Consider the following 22,390-nt stretch of genomic DNA (forward strand, 5'->3'; position numbering starts at 1 on the left):
ATTGCATTAAAAAGTTATAAGGGCTCAAACATATGAGGTCTCATATGTTATAAATAAAAAAGGACTACAAAGACTGTAGAGATACATACATACACATGTCTAAATATATATATATGTATATATGTATATATATATATATATATATATATATATATATATATATATATATATATATATATATATTTACATATGTGTGTACATATGTATTTATATGTGTATATATGTATTTACAGACATATAAACCCTTAAATACATATGTAAACATATATAGACATATATATATGTATATATATAAGTGCATTGGAGCCCTTTGCAGTTAAGTAGATGAAAACATGTAAAACATATTTATGCAGTATATATATATCACATTCCAATGTTCTGCACAAAGGGAAATAAGTTCTTTGTATTTTTAAATATATATTCCTATATATATCTATATATAGCTAGACCTATATATAATCAAGTATATATATATATATATTATTTAGTGGAGGATTTTAAACTCACTTTTCGCCTCCCCATAATTTTAATTGTTGGTATATATATATATATATATATATATATATATATATATATATATATATATATATATATATATATATATATATATAAATATCCATCAGATATACATTTAAATATCACTTTATAAATAAATAGAACATATTCTGCTATGAACAAAACATTAGATTATGAAAGATGCAATATTATCTTCTTATGTTACGCTTTTAAATAACTGCCATTGTGTTTGTGCGGATTGTGGGTGCTAGGTTTTTTTTTACAACTTTTTCAGCTCCATTGAAGTCTATGGGGGGAAATGCGATTTTGCTTTCTCAGTCTATTTTTTACTGTGACATTACGAACATGAGAGAGCAAACTTTTTACTTTCAACTTGTAATACGAGCGTGAATCTCCGAGATGATCGGCACAGGCGTTTATAAAGGCATAGAGACTTTAATTGCTTCAATTATAAAGTGCCTATATCATTCAGAATAATGGGTGCTCATAGTATTTTTCTATATATTACACAGACTTGTAATTAAATCATATCTTCCAAGTAAGTATCAACCATACCTATACAAATATAATTCAAATGTCCATTATTTTAGAAAAAAAACAAAAACACTTTTAATAAAGATATAATGTATAATACATGACATTCGTATTTCAATATATGTCAAAGTAAACTGTGATGATTCTAATACCTTAATTTACATCCTTTACATGCATTTCTTTACTTTATTCAATAAACAGTTTAACATCCCATTCGGAATTTAATCCTAATGGTATTCTAGTCCCCAAATGAAAAATCAAGTATACTTCTTGTTTTTTTTCAGTGTTTTAACACTCTCTCCCCCTCTGGGGTGCCTTATAACATGTTCTATTACCTGAACACGTAATAATGAACTATCTGAATCATGGTAATTATGAAAGTGTAATGCAATAGGGGTTGTTGATTCTGGATCTTCAATTGCCCTCAGATGTTCTAAAAAAACGATCCTTTAGGGATCTAGTCGTGAGACCTACATACTTTTTTTCCACAACCCATGCATGTTAACAGATATATTACAAATTTAGTATTACAGTTGATGTACTGTCTAATCCTATACACATTTAGTTCATCTTGTGTTGTAAATTCATTTCCCAATGTTACATAGGAACAAGTCTTACAGCGTTTACTTCCACATCTGAAAAAAAAACAGATTTGCGGGATAACCAATTCCGTTTTTCAATTACAGGTAACATTGATAGTGACAAAGTATTTTCTAGTGTCTTAGCTCTTCTACTGGAAAAAAATTAACCCCTTAATGACTACAGCACTTTTCCATTTTCTGTCCGTTTGGGACCAAGGCTATTTTTACATTTTTGCGGTGTTTGTGTTTAGCTGTAAATTTCCTCCTTACTCATTTACTGTACCCACACATATTATATACCGTTTTTCTCGCCATTAAATGTACATTCAAAATCTACCATTATGTTCATCATATCTTATAATTTGCTATAAAAAAAATACAAAATATGATGAAAAAATTGAAAAAAACACACTTTTTCTAACTTTGACCACCAAAATCTGTTACACATCTACAACCACCAAAAAACACCCATGCTAAATAGTTTCTAAATTTTGTCCTGAGTTTAGAAATACCCAATGTTTACATGTTCTTTGCTTTTTTTGCAAGTTATAGGGCAATAAATACAAGTAGCACTTTGCTATTTCCAAACCACTTTTTTTCAAAATTAGTGCAAGTTACATTGGAACCCTGATATCTGTCAGGAATCCCTGAATATCCCTTGACATGTATATATATTTTTTAGAAGACATCCCAAAGTATTGATCTAGACCCATTTTGGCATATTTCATGCCACCATTTCACCGCCAAATGCGATCAAATAAAAAAAATTGTTCACTTTTTCACAATTTTTTTCACAAACTTTAGGTTTCTCACTGAAATTATTTACAAACAACTTATGCAATTATGGCATAAATTGTTGTAAATGCTTCTCTGGGATCCCCTTTCTTTAGAAATAGCAGACATGTATGGCTTTGGTGTTGCTTTTTGGTAATTAGAAGGCTGCTAAATGCCACTGCGCACCACATGTGTATTATGCCCAGCAGTGAATGGGTTAATTAGGGAGTATGTAGGGAGCTTCTAGGGTTAATTTTAGCTGTAGTGTAGTGTAGTAGACAACCCCAAGTATTGATCTAGGCCCATTTTGGTATATTTCATTTCACCATTTCACAGCCAAATGCGATCAAATTAAAAAAAAACGTTACATTTTTCACAATTTTAGGTTTCTCACTGAAATTATTTACAAACAGCTTGTGCAATTATGGCACAAATGGTTGTAAATGCTTCTCTGGGATCCCCTTTCTTTAGAAATAGCAGACATGTACGGCTTTGGTTTTGCTTTTTGGTAATTAGAAGGCTGCTAAATGCCACTGCGCACCACACGTGTATTATGCCCAGCAGTGAAGGGGTTAATTAGGGAGCTTGTAGGGAGTTTGTAGGGTTAATTTTAGCTTTAATGTAGTATAGTAGACAACCCAAAGTATTGATCTAGGCCCATTTTGGTATATTTCATGCCACCATTTAACCGCCAAAAGCGATCAAATAAAAAAAATTGTTCAGTTTTTCACAAACTTTTTCACAAACTTTAGGTTTCTCACTAAAATTATTTACAGACAGCTTGTGCAATTACGGCACAAATGTTTGTAAATGCTTCTCTGGGATCCCCTTTGTTCAGAAATAGCAGACATTTATGGCTTTGGCGTTGCTTTTTGGTAATTAGAAGGCCGCTAAATGCTGCTGCGTATCACACGTGTATTATGGCTAGCAGTGAAGGGGTTAATTAGGTAGTTTGTAGGGAGCTTGCAGGGTTAATTTTAGCTTTAGTGTAGAGATCAGCCTCCCACCTGACACATCACACCCCCTGATCCCTCCCAAACAGCTCCCTTCCCTCCCCCACCCCACAATTGTCCCCGCCATCTTAAGTACTGGCAGAAAGTCTGCCAGTACTAAAATAAAAGTTATCTTTGAATATTTAAAAAACATTTTTTAGCATATTTACATATGCTGCTATGTAGGATCCCCCCTTAGCCCCCAACCTCCCTGATCCCCCCCAAAACAGCTCTCTAACCCCCCCCTTCTGACTTATTGGCGGCCATCTTGGGTACTGGCAGCTGTCTGCCAGTACCCAGTTTGCAAAAAAAAAATGGTTTTATTATTTTTATTTTATTTTTTTCTGTAGTGTAGCTTCCCCCCCTCAGACTAACAACCCACCAGCCACCGATCTTGCTAAATTGAATATAATAACCCCCTTTTTCCCCACTTCTAAATAAAATATTTCTGTAGTGTAGCGGTTCCCACCCGCTCCCTCCCCGTGCACGCGCCCGCCCCCGCATCCCAGTGCACGTGCACGCCCACGATCCCGCCCCCTATGCATCATCCAGGGCCATCGATGGCCGCCACCCGCACTGGCTCCCACCCACCAACGAACTTAGCCGTTAATGTCCGGTGCAGAGAGGGCCACAGAGTGGCTCTCTCTGCATCGGAAGGCTAAAAATGGTTATTGCAGGATGCCTCGATATCGAGGCATCACTGCAATAACCGGAAAGCAGCTGGAAGCGAGCAGGATCGCTTCCAGCTGCTTTCCACACCGAGGACGTGCAGGGTACGTCCTCAGGCGTTAACTTCCTTTTTTTTGAGGACGTACCCTGCACGTCCTCGGTCGTTAAGGGGTTAAACTATCATCAATTACTTTAGTCATTAGTGTATCTGTCCTCAAAATGGGTAATGCATTCCTAATTATGTCACATGTGGTGTTATACATAGTAACATAGTAGATGAGGTTGAAAAAAGACCGAAGTCCATCGAGTTCAACCTATACAAATCCAATATACTTACAAAAAAGCTACAGTTGATCTTAAATTAATCGCACTAAAATGTGACCCATTTAATATAAGAAATCATATCCATGAATTTTGTTTCTAGCCCGAAATGTATCCAAACAATTTTTAAATGTATCTAGGGCAGTGCTTTCCAAACTGTGTGTCGGGACACACTAGTGTGTCGGCAGCAGTGTGTAGGTGTGTCCCTGCTTCAGCAGAATTTTTTTTAAATTTATTTATTTTTTTGGTTTCTGACTTTCCGCCTGCCTGCTACTCATATCACATGGTTGACAAGTGATTGATACCTTGTGGGTCACAGATCATCTTAACCAATTGGCACAGCTCAGTGGGAACTGAAACTATTCCCATTGGTGGCTTTGGCAGGACTTTGGCTCCTGACTGCACATGTAGTCTCCTTAATTGGCTCGTGACTGCATGTGTAGTCATTGAGTGGGACAGCAGTGTGTTTGCAGCGCAAGCAGGAGTCAATCGGACTCACCGAGCTCTGAGGGCAGCAGCTTAAATGCTGAGCTGAAGTCAGAAGTCAGTGGGGGTTTTTTGCAACTAGCTCCCAGTAGTGCATTGCTGCTCTAGCTCTTGGTATATGGATAAGAAGTGGAAACTTAAAAATGCTTGATGATGAAATGTGAGTGTCTTTATCTAATATTCCACCAAATATTCAGAAATTGTGTTCATCCCATCAACCTCATACATCACATTAAAATAGTAAGTAGCTATTGGTGTTATTAAACTTTTGTTTAATTCTTGCACATACATACTGTTACTTGTAAATTTCATTATTATATAATTTATGTATGTGTCCGTATCTCTTAAAACAAGTTAGTTTAACCTCCTTTTTGCTAGTACAACTGAATTCATTACTGTGTCGCGAAATGATGTAGGTCTAAAAAGTGTGTCACCAACATGAAAAATTTGGAAAGCTCTGATCTAGGGTATTGGCATTCACTACCTCCTTTGGTAATGAGTTATACAATTTTATTGCTCTTATAGTGAAAAAACATTTCCGTTGTAGATTAAATAGTGTAATCTCCTACCTCATATAATACTCCCTATTATATGAGGTAACAAAGGAGGGTTTTATACTAAAGGATTTATTCTTATGCTTCTTTACTGGAACCAATAAATCATTTCTTTCCATTGTATCAACCTGACTCTTAGCCCTCATGAGGGAAATCTGATATGTCTAGGATGACATGACTTTGCATCTAATAGAGTATTCCCTGCCGTAGGTTTCCTATACAAACACACCTCAATACTCTTCTCTGTATTGTCTGTTTTTAAACTATCATCCAGATATGCAATGGATTCTTTAGAAAACTCCATTGTGAAATCGAGATTCAACTTGTTTGTTTTCAAATATTTCAGGAAATTGTGTAGGTAGCCCTCAGTTTACGCCGGGGTTAGGTTCCAGAAGGAATGGTTGTAAATCGAAACCGTTGTAAACTGAAACCCAGTTTATAATATAAGTCAATGGGAAGTGAGGGAGATAGGTTCCAGGCCCCTCTCAAAATTGTCATAAGTAACACCTAATACATTATTTTTAAAGCTTTGAAATGAAGACTTTAAATGCTAAACAGCATTATAAACCTAATAAAATAATCACACAACACAGACTTCACTTGCATTTTTCTGCAAACAGTTCTTACTATGCATTCCAATCTGGACTGATTTATAGACAGGAAGATCTTGTTCCTTTGAAATCTGCTCGATAGCTCAGGTCTGGTTAAACTGATTAATTTCAGCTTGCTTGGCTTTGCTGCAACACAAGCGGACAGCTCCACCTACTGGCTATTTTAATAAATGCACTGCTTCTCAATGCTTTTCAATAGCAGTCACATGACTGGAAAAAAAGGTTGTTATTCTGAAACGGTGTAAATTGAACCATTGTAAAATGAGGGCTACCTGTATATCCAAATCACTGCCACTCCATATAAACAACAAATTGTCTATATAACGACCATGAAACTGAATACTTTCCCTGTATGGATTTTTACCTCCAAAAACATGGACCATCTCCCACCAACCTAAATAAAGATTGGCATAGGTGTATTACATTTGTATAGGTATGGTTGATACTTACTTGGAGGATATGATTTAATTACAAGTCTGTGTAATATATAGAAAAATAATATGACCACCCATAATTCTGAATGATATAGGCACTTATAATTGAAGCGGTTAAAGAAGGAGGGATTAAAGTCTCTATGCCTTTATAAACACCTGTGTCGATCATTTAGTTTAAGGAGTCGTTGAGAAAGTTACGTCATTGATGACGAAACGCATTTGGATTTAATCTGCTGCATCTATTGATTTTATGAATAAATAAAGAAGTTTTGTTTTCATCAGTGGATTGCAATTTCTGCTTTTGAGTGACAGGATATCTTTCAAGTTTGAGTGTTACAAGTCTGAAAGCGTTGGTGGGGCTCCCCTTTCCTGGGCACCCTAAGTGTGGATCTTTTGTTTCCGAAGGAATTATGTAACAGGTGCACTCAGCACACAGTGCGAGAACGCGGTATGAGAAGTATGGGCAGCGTCTGAATCCGGAGCGCATACATGGGATAATTCGTTGGATTAATCTAGCCCATAGCTGGTATTTGTATGTAGGGTTGCCAGCAGTTCTTCATACAAATACCGGACAACCTATAGGTGATTGGATAGGGGACATAGCTGGGTTCACAGAATGTCTCCACAAAAGCTCAACCTTAGGCCCCACCCTTGATCCCATCACATATATTTTTCATAACTAAGCAGTCATTTTATCCCCTTGGTTGCCAGTAAAACATGTACAGAGCAGTGATGTGACCCCCCATGGCTTCTAGAGGTACACACCCAGCAATGATTGAACACCACCATAGTTGCCTGTAAACACATATAATAGAAAATGCACAGTGTAACTTCTTTTTGAGACATATTTCTAATGCATAAAAGCCTAGAAGGCCCTTTACATTTAGCTGACAGGGGCCTTTAAATATACTGGACATTTAAGTGTCCAGTATTTTTGTACAGATTTGACTGGACAGCCATCTAAAAAACTAGACTGTCCAGTTGAATACTGGACACCTGGCAACCCTATATACCATGGTATTTACAGCGTGCTTACACAACCTTACTGCTTACACTATACCATGGTATTTACAGCGTGCTTATACAACCTTACTACTTACACTATACCATGGTATGTACAGCGTGCTTATACAACCTTACTGCTTACACTATACCATGGTATGTACAGCATGCTTATACAACCTTATTGCTTACACTATACCATGGTATTTACAGCGTGCTTATACAACCTTACTGCTTACACTATACCATGGTATTTACAGCGTGCTTATACAACCTTACTGCTTACACTATATCATGGTATTTACAGCGTGCTTATACAACCTTACTGCTTACACTATACCATGGTATATACAGCGTGCTTATACAACCTTACTGCTTACACTATAGCATGGTATTTACAGTGTGCTTATACAACCTTACTGCTTACACTATAGCATGGTATTTACAGCGTGCTTATACAACCTTACTGCTTACACTATACCATGGTATTTACAGCGTGCTTATACAACCTTACTGCTTACACTATACCATGGTATTTACAGCGTGCTTATACAACCTTACTGCTTACACTATACCATGGTATATACAGCGTGCTTATACAACCTTACTGCTTACACTATAGCATGGTATTTACAGCGTGCTTATACAACCTTACTGCTTACACTATATCATGGTATTTACAGCGTGCTTATACAACCTTACTGCTTACACTATACCATGGTATTTACAGTGTGCTTATACAACCTTACTGCTTACACTATATCATGGTATTTACAGCGTGCTTATACAACCTTACTGCTTACACTATACCATGGTATTTACAGCGTGCTTATACAACCTTACTGCTTACACTATACCATGGTATTTACAGCGTGCTTATACAACCTTACTGCTTACACTATACCATGGTATTTACAGCGTGCTTATACAACCTTACTGCTTACACTATACCATGGTATATACAGCGTGCTTATACAACCTTACTGCTTACACTATAGCATGGTATTTACAGCGTGCTTATACAACCTTACTGCTTACACTATATCATGGTATTTACAGCGTGCTTATACAACCTTACTGCTTACACTATACCATGGTATTTACAGCGTGCTTATACAACCTTACTGCTTACACTATACCATGGTATTTACAGCGTGCTTATAAAACCTTACTGCTTACACTATATCATGGTATTTACAGCGTGCTTATACAACCTTACTGCTTACACTATACCATGGTATTTACATAGTTGCCAACATTTAAAAAAAAATTCCAGGGACACTTTGCAGCAGAGCAAGCAAGCGCGTTACTAGAGTATATTGACGACCTACTGTTCAACTGCTCCGCCCACTCAGTTCTGCAATCAAAACACACCCATTTGAAAGTAATAGTATAATTTAGACTTATCCATAGATTATTATACAGATTACAGCACCAAGCTTTTACACCTACCCAGTCTCTGGAACACGTTCTGGGCATATGGTTATTTTTTCAACACAGCATCAAAATTAGAAAAACAAATAATATGTGAACCCATCAATAATAATATTCCATTAGGAATGAATAATATTTAAATAACACACTATATCTATTTATCATCTATCTATCTGTATATATGTAGGTGTGTATATATATATATATACAAACAACAAATGTTGTGCAAAAAAGATTTTCGGGGACATTTCCAGGGACAAAAAAAATCCAGGGACATACAACAAAATCCAGGGACTGTCCCTGGAAATTAGGGACTGTTGGCAACTATGTATTTACAGTGTGCTTATACAACCTTTCTGCTTACACTATACCATGGTATTTACAGTGTGCTTATACAACCTTACTGCTTACACTATACCATGGTATTTACAGCGTGCTTATACAACCTTACTGCTTACACTATAGCATGGTATTTACAGCGTGCTTATACAACCTTACTGCTTACACTATAGCATGGTATTTACAGCGTGCTTATACAACCTTACTGCTTACACTATAGCATGGTATTTACAGCGTGCTTATACAACCTTACTGCTTACACTATATTATGGTATTTACAGCGTGCTTATACAACCTTACTGCTTACACTATAGCATGGTATTTACAGCGTGCTTATACAACCTTACTGCTTACACTATACCATGGTATTTACAGTGTGCTTATACAACCTTACTGCTTACACTATACCATGGTATTTACAGCGTGCTTATACAACCTTACTGCTTACACTATACCATGGTATTTACAGCGTGCTTATACAACCTTACTGCTTACACTATAGCATGGTATTTACAGCGTGCTTATACAACCTTACTGCTTACACTATACCATGGTATTTACAGCGTGCTTATACAACCCTACTACTTACTCTATACCATGGTATTTACAGCGTGCTTATACAACCTTACTGCTTACACTATAGCATGGTATTTACAGCATGCTTATACAACCTTACTGCTTACACTATAGCATGGTATTTACAGCGTGCTTATACAACCTTACTGCTTACACTATATCATGGTATTTACAGCGTGCTTATACAACCTTACTGCTTACACTATACCATGGTATTTACAGCGTGCTTATACAACCTTACTGCTTACACTATACCATGGTATTTACAGTGTGCTTATACAACCTTACTGCTTACACTATACCATGGTATTTACAGCGTGCTTATAAAACCTTACTGCTTACACTATATCATGGTATTTACAGCGTGCTTATACAACCTTACTGCTTACACTATACCATGGTATTTTAAATACCATGGTATAGTGTAAGCAGTAAGGTTGTATAAGCACGCTGTAAATACCATGGTATAGTGTAAGCAGTAAGGTTGTATAAGCACACTGTAAATAATTTACAGTGTGCTTATACAACCTTACTGCTTACACTATACCATGGTATTTACAGTGTGCTTATACAACCTTACTGCTTACACTATACCATGGTATTTACAGCGTGCTTATACAACCTTACTGCTTACACTATAGCATGGTATTTACAGCGTGCTTATACAACCTTACTGCTTACACTATAGCATGGTATTTACAGCGTGCTTATACAACCTTACTGCTTACACTATATTATGGTATTTACAGCGTGCTTATACAACCTTACTGCTTACACTATAGCATGGTATTTACAGCGTGCTTATACAACCTTACTGCTTACACTATACCATGGTATTTACAGCGTGCTTATACAACCTTACTGCTTACACTATAGCATGGTATTTACAGCGTGCTTATACAACCTTACTGCTTACACTATACCATGGTATTTACAGCGTGCTTATACAACCTTACTGCTTACACTATAGCATGGTATTTACAGCGTGCTTATACAACCTTACTGCTTACACTATAGCATGGTATTTACAGCGTGCTTATACAACCTTACTGCTTACACTATAGCATGGTATTTACAGCGTGCTTATACAACCTTACTGCTTACACTATAGCATGGTATTTACAGCGTGCTTATACAACCTTACTGCTTACACTATAGCATGGTATTTACAGCGTGCTTATACAACCTTACTGCTTACACTATAGCATGGTATTTACAGTGTGCTTATACAACCTTACTGCTTACACTATAGCATGGTATTTACAGCGTGCTTATACAACCTTACTGCTTACACTATAGCATGGTATTTACAGTGCTTATACAACCTTACTGCTTACACTATACCATGGTATTTACAGCGTGCTTATACAACCTTACTGCTTACACTATAGCATGGTATTTACAGTGTGCTTATACAACCTTACTGCTTACACTATAGCATGGTATTTACAGCGTGCTTATACAACCTTACTGCTTACACTATAGCATGGTATTTACAGTGCTTATACAACCTTACTGCTTACACTATACCATGGTATTTACAGCGTGCTTATACAACCTTACTGCTTACACTATAGCATGGTATTTACAGCGTGCTTATACAACCTTACTGCTTACACTATAGCATGGTATTTACAGCGTGCTTATACAACCTTACTGCTTACACTATAGCATGGTATTTACAGCGTGCTTATACAACCTTACTGCTTACACTATAGCATGGTATTTACAGCGTGCTTATACAACCTTACTGCTTACACTATAGCATGGTATTTACAGCGTGCTTATACAACCTTACTGCTTACACTATAGCATGGTATTTACAGTGTGTTTATACAACCTTACTGCTTACACTATACCATGGTATTTACAGCGTGCTTATACAACCTTACTGCTTACACTATAGCATGGTATTTACAGCGTGCTTATACAACCTTACTGCTTACACTATACCATGGTATTTACAGCGTGCTTATACCTTACTGCTTACACTATAGCATGGTATTTACAGTGTGTTTATACAACCTTACTGCTTACACTATACCATGGTATTTACAGTGTGCTTATACAACCTTACTGCTTACACTATAGCATGGTATTTACAGTGTGTTTATACAACCTTACTGCTTACACTATACCATGGTATTTACAGCGTGCTTATACAACCTTACTGCTTACACTATAGCATGGTATTTACAGCGTGCTTATACAACCTTACTGCTTACACTATACCATGGTATTTACAGCGTGCTTATACCTTACTGCTTACACTATACCATGGTATTTACAGCGTGCTTATACAACCTTACTGCTTACACTATAGCATGGTATTTACAGCGTGCTTATACAACCTTACTGCTTACAATGTACCATGGTATTTATAGCGTGCTTATACAACCTTACTGCTTACACTATAGCATGGTATTTACAGCGTGCTTATACAACCTTACTGCTTACACTATAGCATGGTATTTACAGCGTGCTTATACAACCTTACTGCTTACACTATAGCATGGTATTTACAGCGTGCTTATACAACCTTACTGCTTACACTATACCATGGTATTTACAGCGTGCTTATACAACCTTACTACTTACTCTATACCATGGTATTTACAGCGTGCTTATACAACCTTACTGCTTACACTATAGCATGGTATTTACAGCGTGCTTATACAACCTTACTGCTTACACTATAGCATGGTATTTACAGCGTGCTTATACAACCTTACTGCTTACACTATAGCATGGTATTTACAGCGTGCTTATACAACCTTACTACTTACTCTATACCATGGTATTTACAGCGTGCTTATACAACCTTACTGCTTACACTATAGCATGGTATTTATAGTGCTTATACAACCTTACTGCTTACACTATACCATGGTATTTACAGCGTGCTTATACAACCTTACTGCTTACACTATAGCATGGTATTTATAGTGCTTATACAACCCTACTACTTACTCTATACCATGGTATTTATAGTGCTTATACAACCTTACTGCTTACACTATAGCATGGTATTTATAGTGCTTATACAACCCTACTACTTACTCTATACCATGGTATTTATAGTGCTTATACAACCTTACTGCTTACACTATAGCATGGTATTTATAGTGCTTATACAACCTTACTGCTTACTCTATACCATGGTATTTACAGTGCTTATACAACCCTACTACTTACACTATACCATGGTATTTACAGTGCTTATACAACCCTACTACTTACTCTATACCATGGTATTTACAGCGTGCCTAATAAACCCTCACTGCTTACACTATACTTTGCTATGTACAAGGTGTTTAATGAGCCCTCACCACACAGACATATAACTGTTACTGCACACATATCCTTCCCACCATACAATGCGGTAATTAATACGACTAACGTTGTACTAGTACTACTGGTTAGAGTCATGAACAAAAAATCTAAAAAGTCATAATAAATATTATTGGTGTTTCGTCATAGCAAGGGGCCCCGGATCGCCCCGCCTTACACCCTAACCACGTGTCCTTTCTGCAAGGTTACACATTCTTTCGCCAAACACAACATGGCAGAGATACCTGACAAGTTCAATCCATTTCTTTTACCCTGATTGGTTTGCTTCTTTACCGGCTCGTTGCTGATAGGCTTATTCCATACGCGGTGTTGATGATTGGCTGAAGCGGTTTCACATCTTGTCCATAGGACAATATGGCAGCCTCGCTGGTGCGGTTGGCTCGTGGAGTTGGGGTTCGGGCAGACCTGGGATGTATCCGAGCTTGGAGCTCAGAGGCTCGGGGAGGGGGAATAACCGGAGCCGTACTACAGGGGAATCCGGTGAGCTACTCTGTGTGTTTATATGTGTGACACTTTGTGTGTAACATGCGACACTGCTTGTGTAATGCTGATGGGTGATGTTGTAGTCTCTGTGTGTGAGGGTCACACTGGGACACCATTATGTGTGTGTGGGTTGATCACACTGTGGCACTATGTATTTGACACTGTGTTTTGTGTGTGTTATTCTGTGAAACTGTTTTGTGTGTGGTACTGTATTGTGTGTGTTATTCTAAGTCACTGATGTGTGCGTGACACTGTATTGTGTGTGTTATTCTGTGACACTGTATTGTGTGTTACTGTATGTGTGTGTTCTAATTCACTGATGTGTGCGACACTGTATTGTGTGTGTGTGGTACTGTATGTGTGTGTTATTCTAATTCACTGATGTGTGCGACACTGTATTGTGTGTGTGGTACTGTATGTGTGTGTTATTCTAATTCACTGATGTGTGCGACACTGTATTGTGTGTGTGGTACTGTATGTGTGTGTTATTCTAATTCACTGATGTGTGCGACACTGTATTGTGTGTGTGTGTGTGGTACTGTATGTGTGTGTTATTCTAATTCACTGATGTGTGCGACACTGTATTGTGTGTGTGGTACTGTATGTGTGTGTTATTCTAATTCACTGATGTGTGCGACACTGTATTGTGTGTGTGTGGTACTGTATGTGTGTGTTATTCTAAGTCACTGATGTGTACGACACTGTATTGTGTGTGTTATTCTGTGACACTGTATTGTGTGTTACTGTATGTGTGTGTTCTAATTCACTGATGTGTGCGACACTGTATTGTGTGTGTGTGTTACTGTATGTGTGTGTTCTAATTCACTGATGTGTGCGACACTGTATTGTGTGTGTGTGGTACTGTATGTGTGTGTTATTCTAATTCACTGATGTGTGCGACACTGTATTGTGTGTGTGTGGTACTGTATGTGTGTGTTATTCTAATTCACTGATGTGTGCGACACTGTATTGTGTGTGTGTGGTACTGTATGTGTGTGTTATTCTAATTCACTGATGTGTGCGACACTGTATTGTGTGTGTGTGTTACTGTATGTGTGTGTTCTAATTCACTGATGTGTGCGACACTGTATTGTGTGTGTGTGGTACTGTATGTGTGTGTTATTCTAATTCACTGATGTGTGCGACACTGTATTGTGTGTGTGGTACTGTATGTGTGTGTTATTCTAATTCACTGATGTGTGCGACACTGTATTGTGTGTGTGTGGTACTGTATGTGTGTGTTCTAATTCACTGATGTGTGCGACACTGTATTGTGTGTGTGTGGTACTGTATGTGTGTGTTATTCTAATTCACTGATGTGTGCGACACTGTATTGTGTGTGTGTGTGGTACTGTATGTGTGTGTTATTCTAATTCACTGATGTGTGCGACACTGTATTGTGTGTGTGTGGTACTGTATGTGTGTGTTATTCTAATTCACTGATGTGTGCGACACTGTATTGTGTGTGTGTGTTACTGTATGTGTGTGTTATTCTAATTCACTGATGTGTGCGACACTGTATTGTGTGTGTGTGGTACTGTATGTGTGTGTTATTCTAATTCACTGATGTGTGCGACACTGTATTGTGTGTGTGGTACTGTATGTGTGTGTTATTCTAATTCACTGATGTGTGCGACACTGTATTGTGTGTGTGTGGTACTGTATGTGTGTGTTATTCTAATTCACTGATGTGTGCGACACTGTATTGTGTGTGTGTGGTACTGTATGTGTGTGTTATTCTAATTCACTGATGTGTGCGACACTGTATTGTGTGTGTGTGTGGTACTGTATGTGTGTGTTATTCTAATTCACTGATGTGTGCGACACTGTATTGTGTGTGTGTGTGGTACTGTATGTGTGTGTTATTCTAATTCACTGATGTGTGCGACACTGTATTGTGTGTGTGTGTGTGGTACTGTATGTGTGTGTTATTCTAATTCACTGATGTGTGCGACACTGTATTGTGTGTGTGTGTGGTACTGTATGTGTGTGTTATTCTAATTCACTGATGTGTGCGACACTGTATTGTGTGTGTGTGTGGTACTGTATGTGTGTGTTATTCTAATTCACTGATGTGTGCGACACTGTATTGTGTGTGTGTGTGGTACTGTATGTGTGTGTTATTCTAATTCACTGATGTGTGCGACACTGTATTGTGTGTGTGTGTGGTACTGTATGTGTGTGTTATTCTAATTCACTGATGTGTGCGACACTGTATTGTGTGTGTGTGTGGTACTGTATGTGTGTGTTATTCTAATTCACTGATGTGTGCGACACTGTATTGTGTGTCTGTGTCGTACTGTATGTGTGTGTTATTCTAATTCACTGATGTGTGCGACACTGTATTGTGTGTGTGTGTGGTACTGTATGTGTGTGTTATTCTAATTCACTGATGTGTGCGACACTGTATTGTGTGTGTGTGTGGTACTGTATGTGTGTGTTATTCTAATTCACTGATGTGTGCGACACTGTATTGTGTGTGTGGTACTGTATGTGTGTGTTATTCTAATTCACTGATGTGTGCGACACTGTATTGTATGTGTGTGTTATTCTAATTCACTGATGTGTGCGACACTGTATTGTGTGTGTGTGGTACTGTATGTGTGTGTTATTCTAATTCACTGATGTGTGCGACACTGTATTGTGTGTGTGGTACTGTATGTGTGTGTTATTCTAATTCACTGATGTGTGCGACACTGTATTGTGTGTGTGTGTGTGGTACTGTATGTGTGTGTTATTCTAATTCACTGATGTGTGCGACACTGTATTGTGTGTGTGTGTGTGGTACTGTATGTGTGTGTTATTCTAATTCACTGATGTGTGCGACACTGTATTGTGTGTGGTACTGTATGTGTGTGTTATTCTAATTCACTGATGTGTGCGACACTGTATTGTATGTGTGTGTTATTCTAATTCACTGATGTGTGCGACACTGTATTGTGTGTGTGGTACTGTATGTGTGTGTTATTCTAAGTCACTGATGTGTGCGACACTGTATTGTATGTGTGTGTTATTCTAATTCACTGATGTGTGCGACACTGTATTGTGTGTGTGGTACTGTATGTGTGTGTTATTCTAATTCACTGATGTGTGCGACACTGTATTGTGTGTGTGGTACTGTATGTGTGTGTTATTCTAAGTCACTGATGTGTGCGACACTGTATTGTATGTGTGTGTTATTCTAATTCACTGATGTGTGCGACACTGTATTGTGTGTGTGGTACTGTATGTGTGTGTTATTCTAATTCACTGATGTGTGCGACACTGTATTATGTGTGTGTTATTCTAATTCACTGATGTGTGCGACACTGTATTGTGTGTGTTATTCTGTGACACTATTGTATGTGTGGTACTGTATGTGTGTGTTATTCTAATTCACTGATGTGTGCGACACTGTATTGTGTGTGTGGTACTGTATGTGTGTGTTATTCTAATTCACTGATGTGTGCGACACTGTATTGTATGTGTGTGTTATTCTAATTCACTGATGTGTGCGACACTGTATTGTGTGTTATTCTAATTCACTGATGTGTGCGACACTGTATTGTGTGTGTGTGGTACTGTATGTGTGTGTTATTCTAATTCACTGATGTGTGCGACACTGTATTGTGTGTGTGGTACTGTATGTGTGTGTTATTCTAATTCACTGATGTGTGCGACACTGTATTGTGTGTGTGGTACTGTATGTGTGTGTTATTCTAATTCACTGATGTGTGCGACACTGTATTGTGTGTGTGGTACTGTATGTGTGTGTTATTCTAATTCACTGATGTGTGCGACACTGTATTGTGTGTGTGGTACTGTATGTGTGTGTTATTCTAATTCACTGATGTGTGCGACACTGTATTGTATGTGTGTGTTATTCTAATTCACTGATGTGTGCGTGTGTGTGAGACACTGTATTGTGTGTGTGTTACTGTATGTGTGTGTTATTTTGAGTCACTGATGTGTGGGGCTTACTCTGTGTCACTGATGTGTTTGTGACACCGTATTGCATGTGTTATACTAAGTCACTAATGTGTGTGTGTGTGACACTGTATTGTGTGTGGTACTGTATTGTGTGTGTTATACTAAGTCACTGGTGTGTGTGTGTGACACTGTATTTTGTGTGTGTGTGTGTGGTACTGTATGTGTGTGTTATACTAAGTCACTGATGTGTGTGTGTGACACTGTATTGTGTGTGTGGTACTGTATGTGTGTGTTATTCTAAGTCACTGATGTGTGTGACACTGTATTGTGTTTGTTATTCTGTGACACTGATGTTTGTGTGTGTGGTACTGTATTATGTGTGTTAATCTAAGTCACTGATGTGTGTGTAACACTGTATTGTGTTTGTTATTCTGTGACACTGTATTGTGTGTGTGTTACTGTATTGTGTGTTATTTTAATTCACTGATGCGTTTGACACTGTATTGTGTGTGTGTGGTACTGTATGTGTGTGTTATTTTGAGTCACTGATGTGTGGGGCTTACTCTGTGTCACTGATGTGTTTGTGACACCGTATTGTGTGTGTTATTCTTAGTCACTGATGTGTGTGACACTGTATTTTGTGTGTGACACTGTCACTGATGTGTGTGTGTGACACTGTATTGTGTGTGGTACTGTATATGTGTGTCTGTGTCGTACTGTATGTGTGTGTTATTCTGAGTCACTGATGTTTGTGACACTGTATTGTGTATGGTACTGTGTGTGTTTGACACTGTGTATTGTGTGTGGGTGACACTGTGTCACGTGTATGCATGTGTGTGGTACTATGTTTGAATTGCACTGTGTGTGTGGGGGGGGGGGAGTTTCACACTATACACACTGTTTTTGTGACACTATGTGTTGGTTACACTCTATCACTGTGATGTGTGTAAAACTGTGTTTTGTGTGTGTGCGGATGTATGGTATTGTATGGTTAATGTTGTGATTTGTGTGGGATTCACTTGTGTGCGCATGCATTTGCGGGTATTGTACTAAATGTGTTGGTGACACTGATGTGTGTGTGTGTGGTACTGTTTGTGTAGATGGCACTGTGATTTGTGAGGTACTGGTGGTGTCGGTCACACTGTGCCACGTGTGTGCTTGCCTTTGCGTAACTTGTAGAATATGTGCGGATGACACTGTGATGTGTATGGTACTTTATGACATTGTGATATGTGGGCCACAGTATGACATTATGTGATACACTGTGTGGTTTGGTCACAATATGACACTGTTTTGTGTGAGTGCACATTTGTGGTACTGAATGTGTGTGTGACACTGTGATGTGTGTGACACTGCTTGGACGCATGTGGTGCTGTATATGTGGATCACACTGTCTCACTGTGTTGTGTGTCGCGCGATATCACTGATGGTTTTTGACACTTTGTGTGCATATGTGTGGGTGACACTGACGTGACGCTGTGTGTGCATGCACATGAGTGGTACTGTCTTTTTGGGCCACACTGACACTAATCTGTGTGTGGGTAGATCACGCTGTGACACTATTATGTTTGTTATAGTGTGATGTGTGTGTGTGTGGTACTGTATATGATGGTCCCTCTGTGTGATTGTGTGGTATTGAATGTATGGCCAAAATACTTGACCGTGTCTATGTTGGGGGTACATGAATCTGTGAGATATTAAGAAAGGACTGCTACCGGCAAGGAATATGAATAGAACATATGCAGAACCCAGTGTTTATTTCCTAAAACGATATGTTTACCCATCGGTTATTGTTTATTATGTTAGTTAAATTTTTTATTTTTTATATTGCACACTAAAATGCAGAAAATGTGTCCAGAGGTAATAGCTATTGTATCATTGACATGATATATATATATATATATATATATATATATATATATATATATATATATATATATATATATATATATATATATATATATATATATATTTGTTAACATATATATATATATATGTCTAGCCTCCAGAGAATTTCCCGCTGGTTACTTGAATTCTAATTCTGTAAAAAATAATAATCTATTTCCATCTTTTAAACAAATTTACTTACGCCTTATACTGACAGGGATGTTGTTCAATAGGCTAATGACTTTAGTGAATGTATACGCCCCCAACACCAGGCAAGCCTGAATTCTTCTAGGAGTCTGTAATAACGTCCTTGAGGTAAAACACGGGACGGTGATAATGGGAGGAGATCTTAATGCAGCTTTATACCCCAATATTAATTGCTCCCACGGAAGAGCTCTTTTCTAGGTAAATCGATGGAGACCATCTCCAAGGGCTTAGAGAGTATTTCCTTAGTAGATGTTTGGAGACTCCAACGCCCTAGAACTCGAGAGTTCACCTTTTTCTCAAACCCTTGACATATTTGCTCTAGGTTGGACTATCTCTTCCTGAGCCAGGATAGCTTGTACTTGGCTGCACAGTCGGATATCCATAATCTATCGTGGTCCAACCACTCTTCTTTATCTTTAGATCTCGAACGGTCATTGAGTTCCCTTTAATTGGAGACTGGATTATGCCCTTTTACATAATCCCCTTATATTATAACCTGTTACCAATTCAATTTGGGAATACTTTTCTATAAATTATCCATCTGTGAAGAACTCGGGCTGTATTTGGGAACCGCATAAGGTGGTGGCTTGAGGGATTTTTATTCAACAAAGAGCCCTTCTAAATAATTTTTGTCTTTATGATTTTCATTCCCTGAACACTCTGCTCTGTTAATGCTGAGCACGACAACAAGCGTCACCCGCATAGAATATGATATTTTAGATGGCTGACAGATGCCAGGGATAAGTTAAATGTGCATCTGCAAAAGGAAGCACATAGGACAGCCCTTTCTTTAAAGAAATATGTTTTCATGGTGGTGACAAAGGAGGGTCATTGTTTGCCATTTTTTTAAAATTATATTTTCAAACTCAAGAATTCTCAGGAGACACGGTGATAGCAAGCAAGCATATCTCTGTCTTCTACACCTTTTTACGAGAATTTGTATAATCTTCCAAAACTCAGAGAACCCGACTATGACATCAAACTCCATAAGTATCTCCAAGAGACAAAGATACCGAAATTCTCTGGATGTGTCTGAGGCCCTAGAGGGCCCTATAACCCTCAAAGAGGGTCCGGGCCCAGACGGCTTCACAACATCTTATTATAAACAATGTAAAGACCTATAAGCATCTCATCTGCTTAAGCTATTGAAATGTATTGGCGAGAAGGGGCAATTCCATATTTTTCTCTTGGAGACTCATTGCGGAAACCAAATGATGTCCCAGGGAACCATCGTCCAATTTCTCTCCTGAACACTGACCTTAAAATATTTGGCAAAATATTAGCTGCAAGGCTCAGTACTATTCTATCTCATGTAATTCTTGTTGATTAAGTTGGCTTTTTCCACGGCATGGAGGTGCGTGATAACACCATATGGGCCCTTCAGCTTATGACTTATGCTAACGAGATGGATATAGAGCAGATTCTCCTCTCTACAGATGCTGAAAAGGCATTTGATTGTCTTGATTAGGGCTTTCTATCCGCCTCATCAAAGAGGATAGGTCCAGGTGATCACATGATATAACACATTTTAAGTATCAGTCCTCCACTGCTAGGGTTAGAGTGAATGGAGGCCTTTCAGATAGTTTTGCGGTTGCAAATGGAACAAGGCAGGGTTGTCTGCTCTCTCCTGCCCTTTATCATAAGTATGAAGGTCCTGGCTTGTCGAATTAGGCAAAATCTACTAACCATTTGCCTGCAACAACCTTAGACCAAGGCCCTTAATTACTTTAGTATCTACATTTCTCATTCCACTCGGACCTTATTCGCTCTCAATAATTCTAGTTGCTTTAATAACATCAAAAGGGACCTGGGGAGATCAAAAATCAAAGCTCCTTTAAAGGGATACTAAACCCAAAATTTTCCTTCCGTGATTCAGATAGAGCTTGCAATTTTAAGCAACTTTTTAATTTACTCCTATTATCAATTTTTATTTGAAAAAGGAGGAATCTAAGCTTAGGAGCCGGCCCATTTTTTGTTCAGCACCCTGGGTAACGCTTGCTAATTGGTGCCTCTAGGAAATCCTTTGAGGAGAGTGGAGTTAACTAACTAGTAAATTGGCCGCGGGTTCTAACTTGGAGTGGGGTGGCCTGTCGGGGATAGTGGCGAGAAGTTATCTCTAAGTATGCACCCTCTCTGAGGAGTTAATACAACATTGAGACACACACATAGAAATATTACTTGATAAATATAACTTTATTTCCTGATTGTAAGCTTCGCATGAGTGCTTGCAATTTTGAAAGCTTTATTTTATTTGTAATTGTATTGCAAACTATGCCTTTTCAAGTGCTATTTTGCGCTTGCGTGCAATCCCACCCCCTGCCCGCACGGGCAGGAGCTGTCAGTCTCCCCCGAATATACCAGGGAGATTGAAATTTGCCACTTGAGAGGTGGCGAAAGGTTAGGATGATGACCGCTGCTGTGTTAAATACGGCGGGCAGCTTCTCTTGTGAGAACCTACAGTCTTATGGGGTCGAAAGGCTTGCAAAGCCTTTGATAAATCAACTCCAAAGAGGCATTACATTGTATATGCCTTGAACTAATTATATATGCAGAAAACATTTTAACAATTACATTTTTATTTTATTTTTAGTAACATTGTTGATACCACTACTGATATCACACATAAATGTATCCGTTTTATCCTCACTTGGCATCACCTAAAATATCATCCGTTGCCTAACATATTGAATATGACAGTCAGTTACATAATTAGTTGAGATCACTCATCAA

General features: G+C 38.1%; 1 protein-coding gene across 1 annotated transcript in view; it reads left to right on the forward strand.

Annotated features, from left to right (window-relative positions):
• Positions 1 to 13,377: 13,377 nt before the first annotated feature.
• The window catches only part of TIMM50 (translocase of inner mitochondrial membrane 50), a 114,947-nt gene continuing 105,934 nt past the window's right edge, over positions 13,378 to 22,390 (forward strand). Inside the window, exon 1 of the mRNA XM_053721726.1 lies at positions 13,378 to 13,654. Coding sequence (XP_053577701.1) covers positions 13,529 to 13,654 — 126 coding nt within the window. The 5' untranslated portion in view covers positions 13,378 to 13,528. The remainder of the gene's footprint in view (positions 13,655 to 22,390) is intronic.

This window comes from Bombina bombina, chromosome 7, assembly GCF_027579735.1.
Source record: "Bombina bombina isolate aBomBom1 chromosome 7, aBomBom1.pri, whole genome shotgun sequence".
In the NCBI taxonomy this organism is placed as follows: Eukaryota; Metazoa; Chordata; class Amphibia; order Anura; family Bombinatoridae; genus Bombina; species Bombina bombina.